Genomic DNA, 13,856 nt, shown 5'->3' on the forward strand with positions numbered 1-13,856 from the left:
TGAAGTCCTTAAACTGGTTGTGCTTGCTTGTGTAATGTGTAATTGACAGGCATTATACAGGACTGAATTTGCATGGTGTAACTGCAGGCAAATAGTTCCTCCTCTCTGGGCTGAAAGAGTACATTGTCATCTCTATGTAGGAACTATTGCTGTGGGGTTTTACAGGCTTGTAAAGGACACAGTTTGGGGTTGTGATGATGATTGGATTTTTTTAATTTTTAGATTATGTTAATCTTTATTAAGGAAGCCTTATTAAGATCAAGATACAATTTGCAAGAGAGACCTGAGAACAAATTTCCTTTATTTAAGCTCATAACTAGACGAGCAGACACAAAACAACCATCACATGCTAAAACACTCACAAATATTAGTAAGTAGAACTTTAAAGTTGACTTTAAAGTCTGTTGTAATGATTGCTCACTAGGAACTCAGCTAATGGTTGGATGGTGCATATCTTGGCAACTATACTTTAAATGAAAATGTATGTATGAATGTAAAAGAAAATATGTATGTTGGTCAATAGTGAGTGTGATAGTCGTCAAATCGAATGGTGCTTTGTGTTAAGTGTCCATAGTGGCAGCGGCATAAGCATAAAGGATAACAAGTGAAGTCGGGGGAAAATGGCTCTGACTCCCAGACCATCAGCACCGGATCCCCCCAGGGCTGCGTTCTTTCTCCTCTGCTCTTCTCCCTGTATACAAACAGCTGCACCTCCAGTCACCAGTCTGTCAGGCTCCTGAAGTTCGCGGATGACACCTCCCTCACTGGGCTCATCTCTGGTGGAGATGAGTCTGATGAGCCTACAGATAGAAGATTGACCATCTGGTGACCTGGTGCAGCCAGAACAACCTGGAGCTAAATGCTCTAAAAACAGTGGAGATGGTTGTGGACTTTAGAAAGAACCCAGCCCCACCCGCCCCCATCATCCTGTGTGACTCCCCAGTTGACTCTGTGGAGTCCTTCTGCTTCCTGGGTACCATCATCACCCAGGACCTCAAGTGGGAGCTGAACATCAGTTCCCACTCTAAGAAAGCCCAGCAGAGGATGTACCTCTTGAGGCAGTTGAAGAAGTTCAACCTGCCAAAGACAATGATGGTGCACTTCTACACCGCCATCATCGAGTCCATCCTCATCTCATCTATCACCATCTGGTACGCTGCTGCCACTGCCAAGGACAAGGGCAGACTGCAGCGTATCATTCCTTCCGCTGAGAAGGTGATAGGCTGCAACCTCCCATCCCTCCAGGACCTGTACGCCTCCAGGACCCTGAGGTGTGCAGGCAAGATTGTGGCTGACCCCTCCCACTCAAATGTGACACTTAAAAATATCTCCTCAATAAAACAGTTATATAAACTTGACTGCAAACTACATATTGCAATTTTTTTTACTATTGTGTTATTTAATTACTATGTGTGTTATTTAATAAACTATAATTTGTGAATAGAACATTAACCATTAGGACACAAATTGTAACCATTAATTACTTATTAACTAAATGGTTTCTAAGTTACAATTATGTTTTACAAGAGACAGTTGGCCAAATGGCAGAAAGTAGTGAGGGTGAACTAATATTATGTGTTATATTGTTATTCCAAGACTAGTAATCAGCAGTTATATCCAGGGTGTGGATTAGTTCATAGCCATTAGTAAAGCAATAAAATGCATCTCTGAGATTACACTATATTTTACATTCTTAATCCCTTCGCCACTTGCCCGACTATTCAAACTGCTTTCTGCACTTTTTGTCTAATTTTTCAGTTGGAAACTACATTCAAACCTTATGAGATATATTTAAGTTTTTTTATTCCCATTCATAGTTATTAGACTCTTTTCCACTTTTCCAACTACAGTACTCTTTCAGCTACTAATACAAATTAAAGCCAGCAACAGATGAGATCACTTTATTGTCTTCAGAATGACCACGCCCCATTTTGGGTGAAACAAGCTGTAAAATTGCATCACATCTTGCATATCAGACAATATAAAACCCAGGTTATGACTTTCTTCACTTCCCCCAAAGACCAAAGGGCAGTAAAAGAAGAGCTCTGTGGCTTTAGGCCTAAACTGGTAAAGACCTCAGAATTGATATGTAAAGGTTTCACTCTTTACAGGGTGGCGGGGCTTGAAGCAAGGCCGAAGTACCCAGATGGGCTGCTCTCATCTATTCAGTTTAGCATCAGCTTTTCATCAAACCCTAAAATCACCTTTTACAGATCATTTATACTAGGTAACTTTTACAGCCACCGGTTTAGTTTAGTGTCAGCTTTTCAACAAATCTTCAAATATCTTTCACACAATTTGAGAGGGTAGTGGAAAGGTAAATGTTTAAATTAAACTTTGTTTACATAAACCATTAATGTATGATGACATCTGTAAATGTTAATGCAGACTGACTGAACATGAACAAATAAAATAAACAATTTAGTCACAAACAAATAAATTATTTTCTTGATTTTATGAATGATAACTTTTATTTTTATATTTCAATCTAACATCTTAATGCTTTGGCAATAGTGTGTTTTCTACACTAAATGTAATCAATGTGTTTTCCACTGTAATGTGATTACTCCTACAAGTTTGACTAAAAGTGAACGTGCCAAAAAAAGGGGGCAAGAACGTGACGACACAAAAAGTCTCCTCTCTTCCGGGTTTGCGTCCAATCACTGCAGCCTGCTCAACCGGAAGTTTTGAACGAATCGTACGCGGGAAATTATTGCTCGCTTCAGCTGGACAACGAAGAAGGTAACACACACTCTAAGCTACTTCGATATAACTTCAGTTCAAAGCATAAACTGATAAAACTCGGTTGTATTTGCAGCGAACATAGTTGTGAGCGAACAGTGGCTCACGTATACACATACATGTTGTTGTCGTTCGTCCATAACTTTAGCCACAAATCACACCAACAGAGCCGCTAAGTTCACTGCTAAGGGTGTTAGCTGGTTGTAGCAGTCCCAGTGACTGTGTCGCATAATTAGCAATTGTTTCTTACCTTACTTTACTCTGCATTCCTTTATACAGGGTCCATATTGTCCAACATGTAGAGATATACGACTGTGCTAGCTGCCGAGCAAATATCAACCCATTTAAATTTGTCTGAAGTAGAGCTGCACAATTATTTTAAATATTATCGACATTGCAATATGGCCAAGTGCAATATGTAAATCAACAGAATAACAGTATTATCATGAAGCACTGTAGTGCTGCAGAGATGCTCTGGCCTACAAATGTTGTTCTTGATGTAAGAAAACAGGTTTGTTACAGATTCAGACAAATATAACGTCATCATGATTTTAAAAAAAAAATTCCCAATAAAAATTGTGATGCAAAAACTATAATTCCCACTAATCATGAATTCTACTGCAATCGTAATATCTGTCAACATAACTATGTATGATTTTTTACCATATATTGTGCAGCCCCAGTCTGAAGTATCATATGTTTTCTTTCCTGAGGTTATACAAAATGAAGTTGGTAACGTGTGAGATCGCATGGCACAACAAGGAGCCAGTCTACAGTCTGGACTTCCAGCACAGCTCAGATGGACGCATTCATCGGCTGGCCACAGCTGGAGTGGACACCACAGTCAGAGTGAGTGGAGATAGAGAAATTATTGCATCTGGTTAGTAATGCAGTGATGAACCAACAGTTTTGTAAAATGTAAATCTGTGCATGCACGGATTTATCACACAAAGTAAATGTTACTTTACCATAAAAGCAAACTTAATGGTTGCCGGTGTAAGGGCAAATGTGCAGGTCCAAAAGAATGGGGTTTGCGCTATTTGTTGAAGAAAACGTCACGTAATATCAATATATATCAAATAAATAATTTTCATTCTGATATACTTAATAGGACATAATTAGGGCCTTTCCCAGGACCTCAAATGGGTGAATGTGTCTCACACAGGATTCCCCAAACAACATTTAATCAGATTTGTACACATTTAACCTGTTAGAAATACATCAATAGGTATGAAAAAAGCAGTAAAAATAGTCTTCTTTTTGTACATTTGTAATCAAATTGCAGTATACCGTAAGACAAGTCATCCTCAAGCCGCCATATTTTACAATGGAGTTGTATGATTGATATGCAAATTACTAGCAAAACACACCTTACATATGTTTACAAAATATTACTTTGAGTAAAAATTAGTAAATAATCGGTTTATATTTACCTTTAGCTGTGGTATGTAAGCTGTTTAATGACCATTTACCCTGATGTTGATGCAGCTGTGGCGGGTAGACACGGGCCCAGACGGGAAGGCAGTGGTGGAGTTTCTGTCTAATCTGGCTAGACATACCAAGGCTGTCAACGTAGTGCGCTTCAGCCCTAATGGAGAGCTGCTTGCTTCAGGAGGAGATGGTATGTCACATATAACACACAGATGCAAGGTAAAATCTGTGCTATGTAAAGTCTTAAGGGTCACTATTAAGGTACCACTAAGGCATTGGGGATGTTATTGTCAAAACAGAAATTATACTTTAATACTACGGCTAAAATACAAAATACAATAGCCTTTAGTAATTGTGTGGTTTTTATTTGGTTTCAGATGCAGCGATTTTGCTGTGGAAGCTCAATGACTCTAAGGAGCCTGAGCAGACCCCCATCTTCCAGGAGGATGAAGATGCTCAGCTCAACAAGGAGAGCTGGTCTGTGGTCAAGACACTAAGGTACACAATTCTGCCAGGCCAGTCAAGAATTTAAGACAATTTCTACCTCTAACAACCCTCAGGCTGTGGCCCTGTGTGGTTAGTGTTACTTTGTTGTTGTTACTACTGTTCACCTTGCAGTTGTCCAGGCAGGATAAAATAATTCACACTAGGGATGACCTGATCCAATCTCAAAGGTCGGTATCGGCTATATTGAGCTGTTTCAACCCAATGGTTTTATGCCAGCTGTCACACAGCTGTTTTTATTTGTGGAGCTTTCATGCACGGTGCAGCCATTGTCAGATCTGTGTGCTGTCTGCCTCTCCATTGTGCTGAGCTCTGTGAGAGCACGGAGAGCCCCGCCCATGGTGAAACAGTGAAAAGAGAGACAGACAGTGGTAGAGAGCCGACACAACCACACTGACCACGCCACTCAAAGTGCAACAAGAGCCCCATGAACAAAAAGCTAATAAGGGTAATTAATTAATGTAATTCGCACAAAAGCTGTAGAGATGACAGAAATAAATACTCATCAGAATACAGACAGTTCATTCAGGTAACTTGAGCAAAGGCTGCACCGAATGCATCAAACACTGGAGAAAATCCCTCCAGACAGCAACATATTTTCTACTTTAGTCTATTGTCAAGTCAATTGTTAAACCATATATATTGGATTGATTTTAATAACTTAAATGTTCTTTAAGTGTGCACTGTGCCCCTGTATTATCTTAAAGTATCGGATCAGGACTCTGTATCGGCAGGTACTCAATGTTAAATGACTCGGACCGGATCAGCAAAAAAAAACTAATTCACCCTAATTCACACCTTGAGGATATTTGAAGTTGTAAAATCCTGCCCTGACGTATTATAGTCCACAGTGAGTGCAGTGATTTTGTATGGTCATATTTTATCTTCTCACTGGTGTCTCCCAGTTTAGCTTCCTTTGCAAAACTGACTGTCACATGTCAGACATTTTCAATGTCAGCACTTAAAATCACTGAGACAGACAAGTGGGAGAGATAAGAGATGTCCATTTTGCAATTTGCTATTTTAATGATCTAAATTTGTTTTTGTCTTTTGTTTAGGGGACACATAGAGGATGTTTATGACATCTGCTGGACACGAGATGGAAATTTCATGGTGTCTGGGTCTGTTGACAACACTGCTGTTATGTGGGACATCAACAAAGGTTTGCTTAGATTCATAGATATCTATGTATATTCCACTGATTCAGTTTAATCTGTTATAAAGTATTTTAGTAATGCAAATTCGATTATTTTGGCTTTGTATAAATTACATTGGTTCCAACTGTTTTTGTGTTTTTAGGACAGAAGCTATGTATCTTGAATGACCATAAGAGCTATGTCCAGGGGGTGACCTGGGATCCTCTGGGGCAATATGTAGCCACTCTCAGCTGTGACAGGTAGAAAAACACAGACACCCTTTTTCAAACAACATATGGCCTGCCTAATGGGTCTAACCTTTCTCTTTCTGTTTCGTATTTGCTGTTGCTTAGCCAGTCACTGACAGTGTGGTTTCAGCAACCCTTGATGCTTGAGGTGTTTTTATTTTTTCTCTCTTTCAGAGTGATGCGTGTGTACAGTACTCACACCAAGAAGAAGGCCTTCTGTATCAGTAAAATGAGCTCTGGGCCGCTTGCAGAGGGAGAGGTCAGTAGAAACTTTTGATTACTCTCAGTTGAGTCACCCTATTGAGTTTTTTAGATGAGATTATTCTACATGAAACTCTATTCTCACTCCTGTTGCTGTTTTTGCCACCTGTTGGCTAAAACTTGTTCATGAGACTTCTTAGTATTTGTCTTATAATTCCCTATTTGGGAATTTGGTCTTGAAATAAAAAAATCTATCTGCTTTGCTGTCAGGTGAGTGAGACATGTAACATATATACCTTTTCTTTTAATCTTTGCAGGTCAAGCAGTACCGAATGTTCCATGATGACAGTATGAGGTCATTTTTTCGACGTCTTTCATTCACACCAGATGGGTCTTTCCTGCTCGCCCCAGGTACCTACACAGCATGCTCAAAATATGAGTTTTACTTGGCATTTATCTGGTGAGGTTTAGTGTATAATATCCTAGTAATGATAATTTATATACCAAGTTCTATCTTCTGCTGTCACCCCTTTTAACCTCAGCTGGATGTGTGGAGATAGGAGAAAATGTCATAAATACTACCTACATCTTTTCCAGGAAGAGCCTCAAGAGGTAACTTTTGTGACATGCTGTGATATTTATAGTTTTTCAAAGTCAGTGTTGGATATATTGACGCTGTTATTGATGCACAAATCCCTGTGTGTGTGTTTTAGGCCTATTGCCCACTTACCATGCCCATCTAAAGCTACACTGGCTGTGCGCTGCTGCCCCATCTACTTTGAACTGAGAACCAAAAAAGGAGAAGGCAAGGATGATAATGAAGTCCTCCCTTTTTTTATTGTCTGCACCCTTTAAGTCCCTTCTGTTTTACTTGTATGTGCTCCTCATTTTCTTCTCTTTCTTCTCTACAGATGGTTCTATACAGACTCTTCCCAATGTATTCCAGTTGCCGTACCGCATGGTGTTTGCTGTGGCATCTGAGGACTCCATCTTTCTGTATGACACACAGCAGACTCTTCCTTTCGGCCTGGTGTCCAACGTCCACTACCACACACTCAGCGACCTTACATGGTAAAGTCTTGCATAGCTAAAAACCTTTTTGAATAATCTTTGTGGGAGTGAATTGTGGTGTGTGTCCTGGTAGGTACACACATAAGATTGTTTCATGTATGTATAAAAATAATTTTAACTACCTTAACAAAACAGAAGGGGTCTCAACTTTACTAACACAATACACAACGAAATAGAAAAGAAACACATCCACATACACGACTGGGATGACATAAATACATTTGAATTACTCAATATGTTGTTGTCAGATCCAATATTGTCAATTACATCGCACAAAGTTCAGACCAGAGGGGTCCACCGTGTCTAATATTGGCTGACATATCTTAATAAATCCATCAACATTGTCACAGAGAGTCAGCTTTTCTAGAGGGAGTGGTAATATTAATTTTATGGGACAAATATATTGGGTTTTTTTATGATGATTTTCTATGTTTATTTTGCTACTTTAATGGTCTGCCTCCAAAGAACCAGTGAGGACAGCTGCTTTGTTTAATAACAAATGTAGGAGTAAGAATAGAATCAGAAGAGTTCAGATGTCTTGAACCAGACTAGGACCGAGGCCTTTTAGCATTTAAAAAAACAATCTTATTTGCATTTATTAAAATGTAGACAGTACATTATGCCAATTCAGTTTTTTCTTTTTCTTAGTTTTTAGTGTCTGTCATAGTTTCTACTCTCCATTCCAGCCATAAGGAAATTGCTTCCTAATGCAATTCCGTTGTATGTGATGGGGAACAAAATCCACACGTTTTCTATTATATCCTCTTTAGGTCTCGTGATGGTTCCTTCCTAGCTGTGTCCTCTACAGACGGTTATTGCTCCTTCCTGTCCTTCTCTCCTGGGGAGCTGGGCACCCCACTGAAGGAGCCCCCCACCCTGGAGGTCTTTGCCCCAAACAGTGGTGTTGAGAAAAGGGGCAAGAAATCGGCCAGGACCTCATCTCCTGTGACCCAGCCACCAAGCTCAGCCCCGACTCCCACATCCCAAACCAGCCATGGCAAAGATGTCCCCTCTGTCACCCCTCCAGAAGAGAAGAAGAGCACCCCCAGTGCCAAGTCTAAACCTCAGCCCCGTAGGATCACCCTCAATACCCTGGAGGGCTGGGGAAAGCCCTCCACCCCTAAAGCCACAGCTCCTTCAGCACCTCAGACTCCAACATCAGCAAGCACAAGTGCACCCTCTACTCCCCAACCATGTGTTGCTCCTCTCACCCCTACCAACTCCTCCAAAACACAGCCACGCATCACCCCCCTCACTCCCTCCACCCCAAAAGTCCACAACAGTGCAAATACTCCAGGGCCCACTACGCCTAAGGGTACAACCACCCCAAAGGGGCCCACCCCAAGGTAAATGCATATCGAGTGATCATGTTTTATTCTGTCACAGTGAGTAAAAGGCAAAGCGTGAGTTACTTTATTATTAAAGTGTGAAGCTCTGTATAAAGGCACAGCAATGCTTTGATTGTTGGCATGTAGGTATTTCAGTGCATATGAGGGAAGGTGAGAGTTAATGATAATGATTATTACATTGTTAATTAATAATTGAATGTATCATATTTTAGAAACTTTGTTTTATTTTGTTATGGCAGTATTCAGATAGGTGATTTGGATGCTTTTGTCTCCAAGTTACTGACCCCTGTGAAGAATGTCCACACTGCCAAAATCACTTGTTATTTATGTGAGGATTTTATGTTATGTAATTGACATAATTTTATAAGTAAAACTTTATATAGCACTTTTCAAAATCAGGGTTACAAAGTGCTTCACAGTTGCAAAAAAAATGATAAAAGCATCTTAAAAGCTATTTAAATAGTGAGATCAGTTTTCTGACTAGGTCAACAAAAGCTTAGTCATTAATAGTCTTAAACTTTGTCTATGGTGGAGCTAAATTGTATAACACCTCAAAAGTAGCCTGAAGGGTTTTGAATTTAATCCTAAATGTGTCAGGAAGCCAGTATAGTGAAACCATCACTGGGGGTCATAATGGGGTCGCTGTGAAATTTTAGTTAGTAATCGTGCAGCAAGATTAAGGTAATTTAAATGTTCTCTTGCATTACGGGTATTTAAAACAGTGTTTATATGTACTGTAGGCAGTGTGAAGAAAGCACGTGCTGCCTCACACAAGCGTACATATGGTAATTTATGGAAATAACTTGAACTATTCAAATAAGTTGTGAGTCAGACTGAGGAAGTAACTACACAGAGCATACTGCATCCACCTCCCTCCCCCACTAATGATTAAAGTAACTAAGATGGTTATATTTAAAGATTCAGTTTACAGAGATGAATACTAAAATGTGTAAAAGGAGTATTTTTTTATGTTTTTCTACTAATTCAGGAAAAATATAAATAGCTGTAATGGGATGTTTTTTTGGTGTGCATGTGCTTAGTACTGGCAGTGAGAACAAAGCCCTGTCTGGTATGAGGGATTCGTTGGACCCCCCACTGACGATAAAATAATAATCACTCTGACAGACTGTGTGTAGACAATGGCAGGTCTGCACAAGCTTTTGTTTTTGCCTCGTATCTGTAACTTGGAACGTTTGCCTTGGCTAGTCTTGACTAGTTTTACTAGTATGCAACAACTGAATCCAGAGAACAAAAACAGGGAATTAATTAAGTAGAAGAGTCCAGTTATTGTCCTATTATATGCCTGTGTGTTTTCTGTTGGTCTTTACCATTCGTGCTTTTTGTCTTTGTTTACAGGAGAGTATCTTTGACTCCCGTTGCATCAAGAATTCCAGCTGTTAGTTCACTGTTCCGCACTCCCTCCTCCACTGAGAAGGCCAAACATGGTTAGTGAGAGCAACTACTTTGGCTGCAAATATCACAACAGAAATTGAATGATTCAAAATCATGTACGATGCTGCCTTCTTTGGCAGCCTTAGTCCCCGCAGTCGGTTATGATTAGCGATGCATCAATCCAACTCTTCTCACCTGATACCGAATGGAATAAGAGTATCCGACTATACACTTTTCCCCAAATTTTAAATCTGTATTCTTCACTGCATCAAACTCCTTGTAGGCATTCTTATGTAAGGTAACGTGAGGCCAGGGGTTGCCATTGCGCTAAAAGGTCCATTCAATCAGGCCAGAACCGGACTGGTGCATCCTTAGTTGTGATCAGTGTATTTATAAAGAAACTGTGCTCTTGTTGTGCCTCGATATACAATATTATTATAAGTCCAGGCACTTAAATGACATCTGCTGTATGTATTATTCTTTATAGTTTGGCAGAAAAGCAAGAGCGTAAAAACTCGAACGATTTTACTATTTACATTTTGGGGCTTATTTTTATAGTTTTGACCATCATTTCCAGTGGGTATCATAAACTTGTAGTAAACTTGTGCTGAAATCTAGGAACACTGTGACATTGTTACACTGAAGTCCAATGGAGCAAGAAACACAAGCTATGAGACAATCGGACAAATAAACTAATAGCATAGCCTGATAACCCAAACCACGTTGTTTAGAGGTAAAGGAAAAGTTAGCACACTCAAACAGTAATAATCCTTCATTGTGTGTGTTTGTGTGCTATGGCAAGCATGGTAGGCCAAAGGCCAGGGTGTGGGTCTGTAAACTGTAAGGTATTTGCCTTGTAGAGATATAGTGCATAAATGTTGTCCTGAGCTGAGAATGAGCTGAGTGACTGAATCTGCTGTTTTTCTCATCTACGTCGGTGAATTAAAGTTTTATTTTGAACAAACCAGAGTTGGTGACTGTAGAAAGACTAACAAAGACAGTTTTAGTGAGTTTTATTTTGTTTGTCCACTTTGAATGAAGTTGCAATGTTTTTATTGAGTCTGGTGGCCAGCAATTGCGATACTGTGGCTTTTCCTGGTTAAACAAAAGGGCCAAATCTGTAGGGATTACTTCTAGTGGCTTTGACGGGCGTATTTGTCTCCAACATTGGCTCATGTTGCAGCCAATGCAGCCCTTTTGCCTGATATTTTCTCATCTAACTCTGTGAATTAAGGGTTTGTATTGACAAAAACAGTATTGGTGATTGTTAGAAATACTAAAAGACTGGTGAGTTTTTATTTCCGTTGCATTGTTCTGGTCTAGCTGCTGGTGCTCTAGTGCAACATCCAGTTGCAAGTGAATTTTGTATATATAACCTTTAAAGCTTGTATGTTCATTTTAACTGCTCATGTTTCTTGCTCAGTCGGACTTCTTTTGACTTTTTACTGCCAGGTTCACAGATCTCAAAATAATAACTAACTATAGTTCCATACGGTTTCTTACATCACAGCAGAGGACCATAGTCTACACAGAAACAGGCTATAATGTGTAACCCTTCTGTCACTGATTTGTCTTCATTTCTATTTCTCCAGAGCGTCCTTCTCCTCCCACAGATCCAGTGTGCCAGCCTCCAGAGTCCAAACGGCCCAAGACCAGCGAACCCCCAGCAAACACCAGTGTCACCCAGGCTTAGTGTTTACTGGGAACAGCGCAGTGCTATGATATCAGAAAAGAGTACATATAGCAGAGGGGGACAGTTAAAAGTCCAGTGTGTAACATTTAAGAGGATCTATCGGCAAAAATTGAATATATTATACATAACTAGGTTTTTATTAGCGTATAATCACCTGAAAATAAGAATAGTTGTTGTTGTTTCCTTAGAATGAGCTGTTTTTATCTACAGACATCCTGTGTCGGCATCCACGGAGGTTGCCATGTTAAACCAGCATGTTTCTACAGTAGCCGTAGCAGAACGGACAAACACTGGCTCTACATAGTGATGTTTTTTGCAGCCATCATAGTTCCTCCTACACACTTTGAAGGGGAAGAAGTTGCAATCTTCATCTTCATTGCTAGATGCCACTGAATCTTACACACTGGTCCTTTAAAGAAGCCTCAGTACAAAACCACTGAGGCTCCCCGTGGATGTAACATAGTACAAAAGCATTGTGTGTTTGGCTGATATTGTCTGTACTTGATGTTAGTAGATGAAGCTTGAACCTCAGATAATGTACTCAGTTATACAACAAACTGCATTGCAGTAAGTGTCCTTGAACTAACTTTTATTTTAGTCGTGTGTGTTTTGTATCATACAGTTTTGAGGTAATTGTATTATATTTGATTTTTGTTTTTACATTCAGATGCTTAAGTGCTGTTGTAAAAAAAGGAAAGTTCTGTCATCTCTTTTCACTAATATGTGATTGTAAAAAAAATTGCCCTTGAAAGCCTGAGAAAGAAAAAAGAAAAGCGATTCAGGTTTTATTTCCTTGTGACACCTTTGTATAGTCTTTATCTTAAGACTGTTGACCAACAACTTGAATGAAAAACTCAACATTGTCAAGCATTTAAGAGTCATTTTCTCATTGTCTAATAAAGGATGTTTCATATATGGGGCATTTTTAAGCGGTTTGCAGAAAATGGCTGTGGGATGATTCATGCTTCCTTAACAAGCAGCTGGTAGTTATGTAAAAGGTTATTTTCTATTTGGAAAATGATCATTCATAGGCTGTCTGTGTTAAAGCTGAATGGATTAGAAGGCTTACACCTCCTGAGACATATTTACAGGAATACAGGAATGTAGAATTAATGCTACAAAGTTTTTAAGTAGATGTGCATGGCTGTTTGTCTCCATGAATTCAGGTCTAGCCAGGATTTTAAAAATCCTCAGGTCAGAAGTTTTTGACTGCAAAGGAAAAGCAGGTCTATTTTTTCTTATTTGTGGTTTCCAGTTATATGTTACATGTAACTGTTATATTTTCTATTGATTTTAATTCTCTACGTCATCTAAATGTTCTCCATACTGCCAGGAAAATGCTGGTAGAGAAACAATGAATACTTCACTTTCTAATTGTCACAAAATAAATCAAATTTAAACCTAATGACACTTGAATACAGGGATCATCCAGTAAGTTACCCAGCACATGTATGTTTTAATACTCCAAGGCTGATAAATCCTCCAAATACAGAGGATGTGTCCTGTGTCTTCGATGGTGGCCCTGACTGTATTTAAAGTATTGTATGATTGATTTGGCTCAGGTTTCACTTTGCAAACCTTTTAATACAAACAACCAACAAGAGTTGGTAAATTCTTACCTTGAAACACAAAATGCCGACCTAATATACAAAGAGTAAAACTAAATCTTACACCTCTCATATACGTTTCAATGCTTATAATTACATGTACAGATTGTGCAGCATGTGTTTGCAAGCATTTCTCCTTATTTTAATATTGCCATAATAATTGCTAATAGAGTTCACCGCTGTGGCAATGCTGGAAAGAAATAGAGGAATATTGGTTTGTTCTGTAGTGTAAATTGTGTTTTAATATTATATCCTTTGATTTTTGCTCGCTGCATTTGACATGAAAACTGTAAACTGAATAGTGACTCAAAAACAAGGTTTGGTGTCCTTAAATTAAAACCAAAACAGATGAACATCCCAGTCCTCATTTTGTTTTGTATGAATGTAGGATGTACTGTGGGTATCTGTATTAACAAAGGTGCAGCATAATCAATTACTCGACATCTCTCTTCACAAATTGCCAATTTCTTCTCGAATAGTCT

At 39.2% G+C, this 13,856-nt stretch overlaps 1 protein-coding gene across 1 annotated transcript; it reads left to right on the top strand.

Moving 5' to 3' along the window:
* The first annotated feature begins 2,647 nt into the window (after positions 1 to 2,647).
* Positions 2,648 to 12,680, top strand: chaf1b (chromatin assembly factor 1, subunit B). The gene is made up of 14 exons (XM_051404839.1): positions 2,648 to 2,742; positions 3,456 to 3,591; positions 4,231 to 4,363; positions 4,551 to 4,671; positions 5,736 to 5,839; positions 5,977 to 6,073; positions 6,236 to 6,320; positions 6,580 to 6,673; positions 6,805 to 6,874; positions 6,976 to 7,067; positions 7,174 to 7,333; positions 8,104 to 8,679; positions 10,039 to 10,127; positions 11,667 to 12,680. Exons 2-14 carry the CDS (start codon positions 3,466 to 3,468, stop codon positions 11,765 to 11,767), a joined length of 1,848 nt encoding a protein of 615 aa, XP_051260799.1. The 5' UTR covers positions 2,648 to 2,742; positions 3,456 to 3,465; the 3' UTR covers positions 11,768 to 12,680.
* The last annotated feature ends 1,176 nt before the right edge of the window (positions 12,681 to 13,856 follow it).

Source organism: Dicentrarchus labrax, unplaced genomic scaffold (assembly GCF_905237075.1).
Source record: "Dicentrarchus labrax unplaced genomic scaffold, dlabrax2021, whole genome shotgun sequence".
Lineage (NCBI taxonomy): Eukaryota > Metazoa > Chordata > Actinopteri > Moronidae > Dicentrarchus > Dicentrarchus labrax.

Coding starts and splice junctions, on each gene's coding strand:
- chaf1b (XM_051404839.1), top strand. CDS start 3,466: ATGAAGTTGGTAACGTGTGAGATCGCATGGCACAACAAGGAGCCAGTC. Junction 6,674..6,804: donor GTCTTTCCTGCTCGCCCCAG/GTACCTACACAG, acceptor TTTTAACCTCAG/CTGGATGTGTGGAGATAGGA. Junction 6,875..6,975: donor TCCAGGAAGAGCCTCAAGAG/GTAACTTTTGTG, acceptor TGTGTGTTTTAG/GCCTATTGCCCACTTACCAT.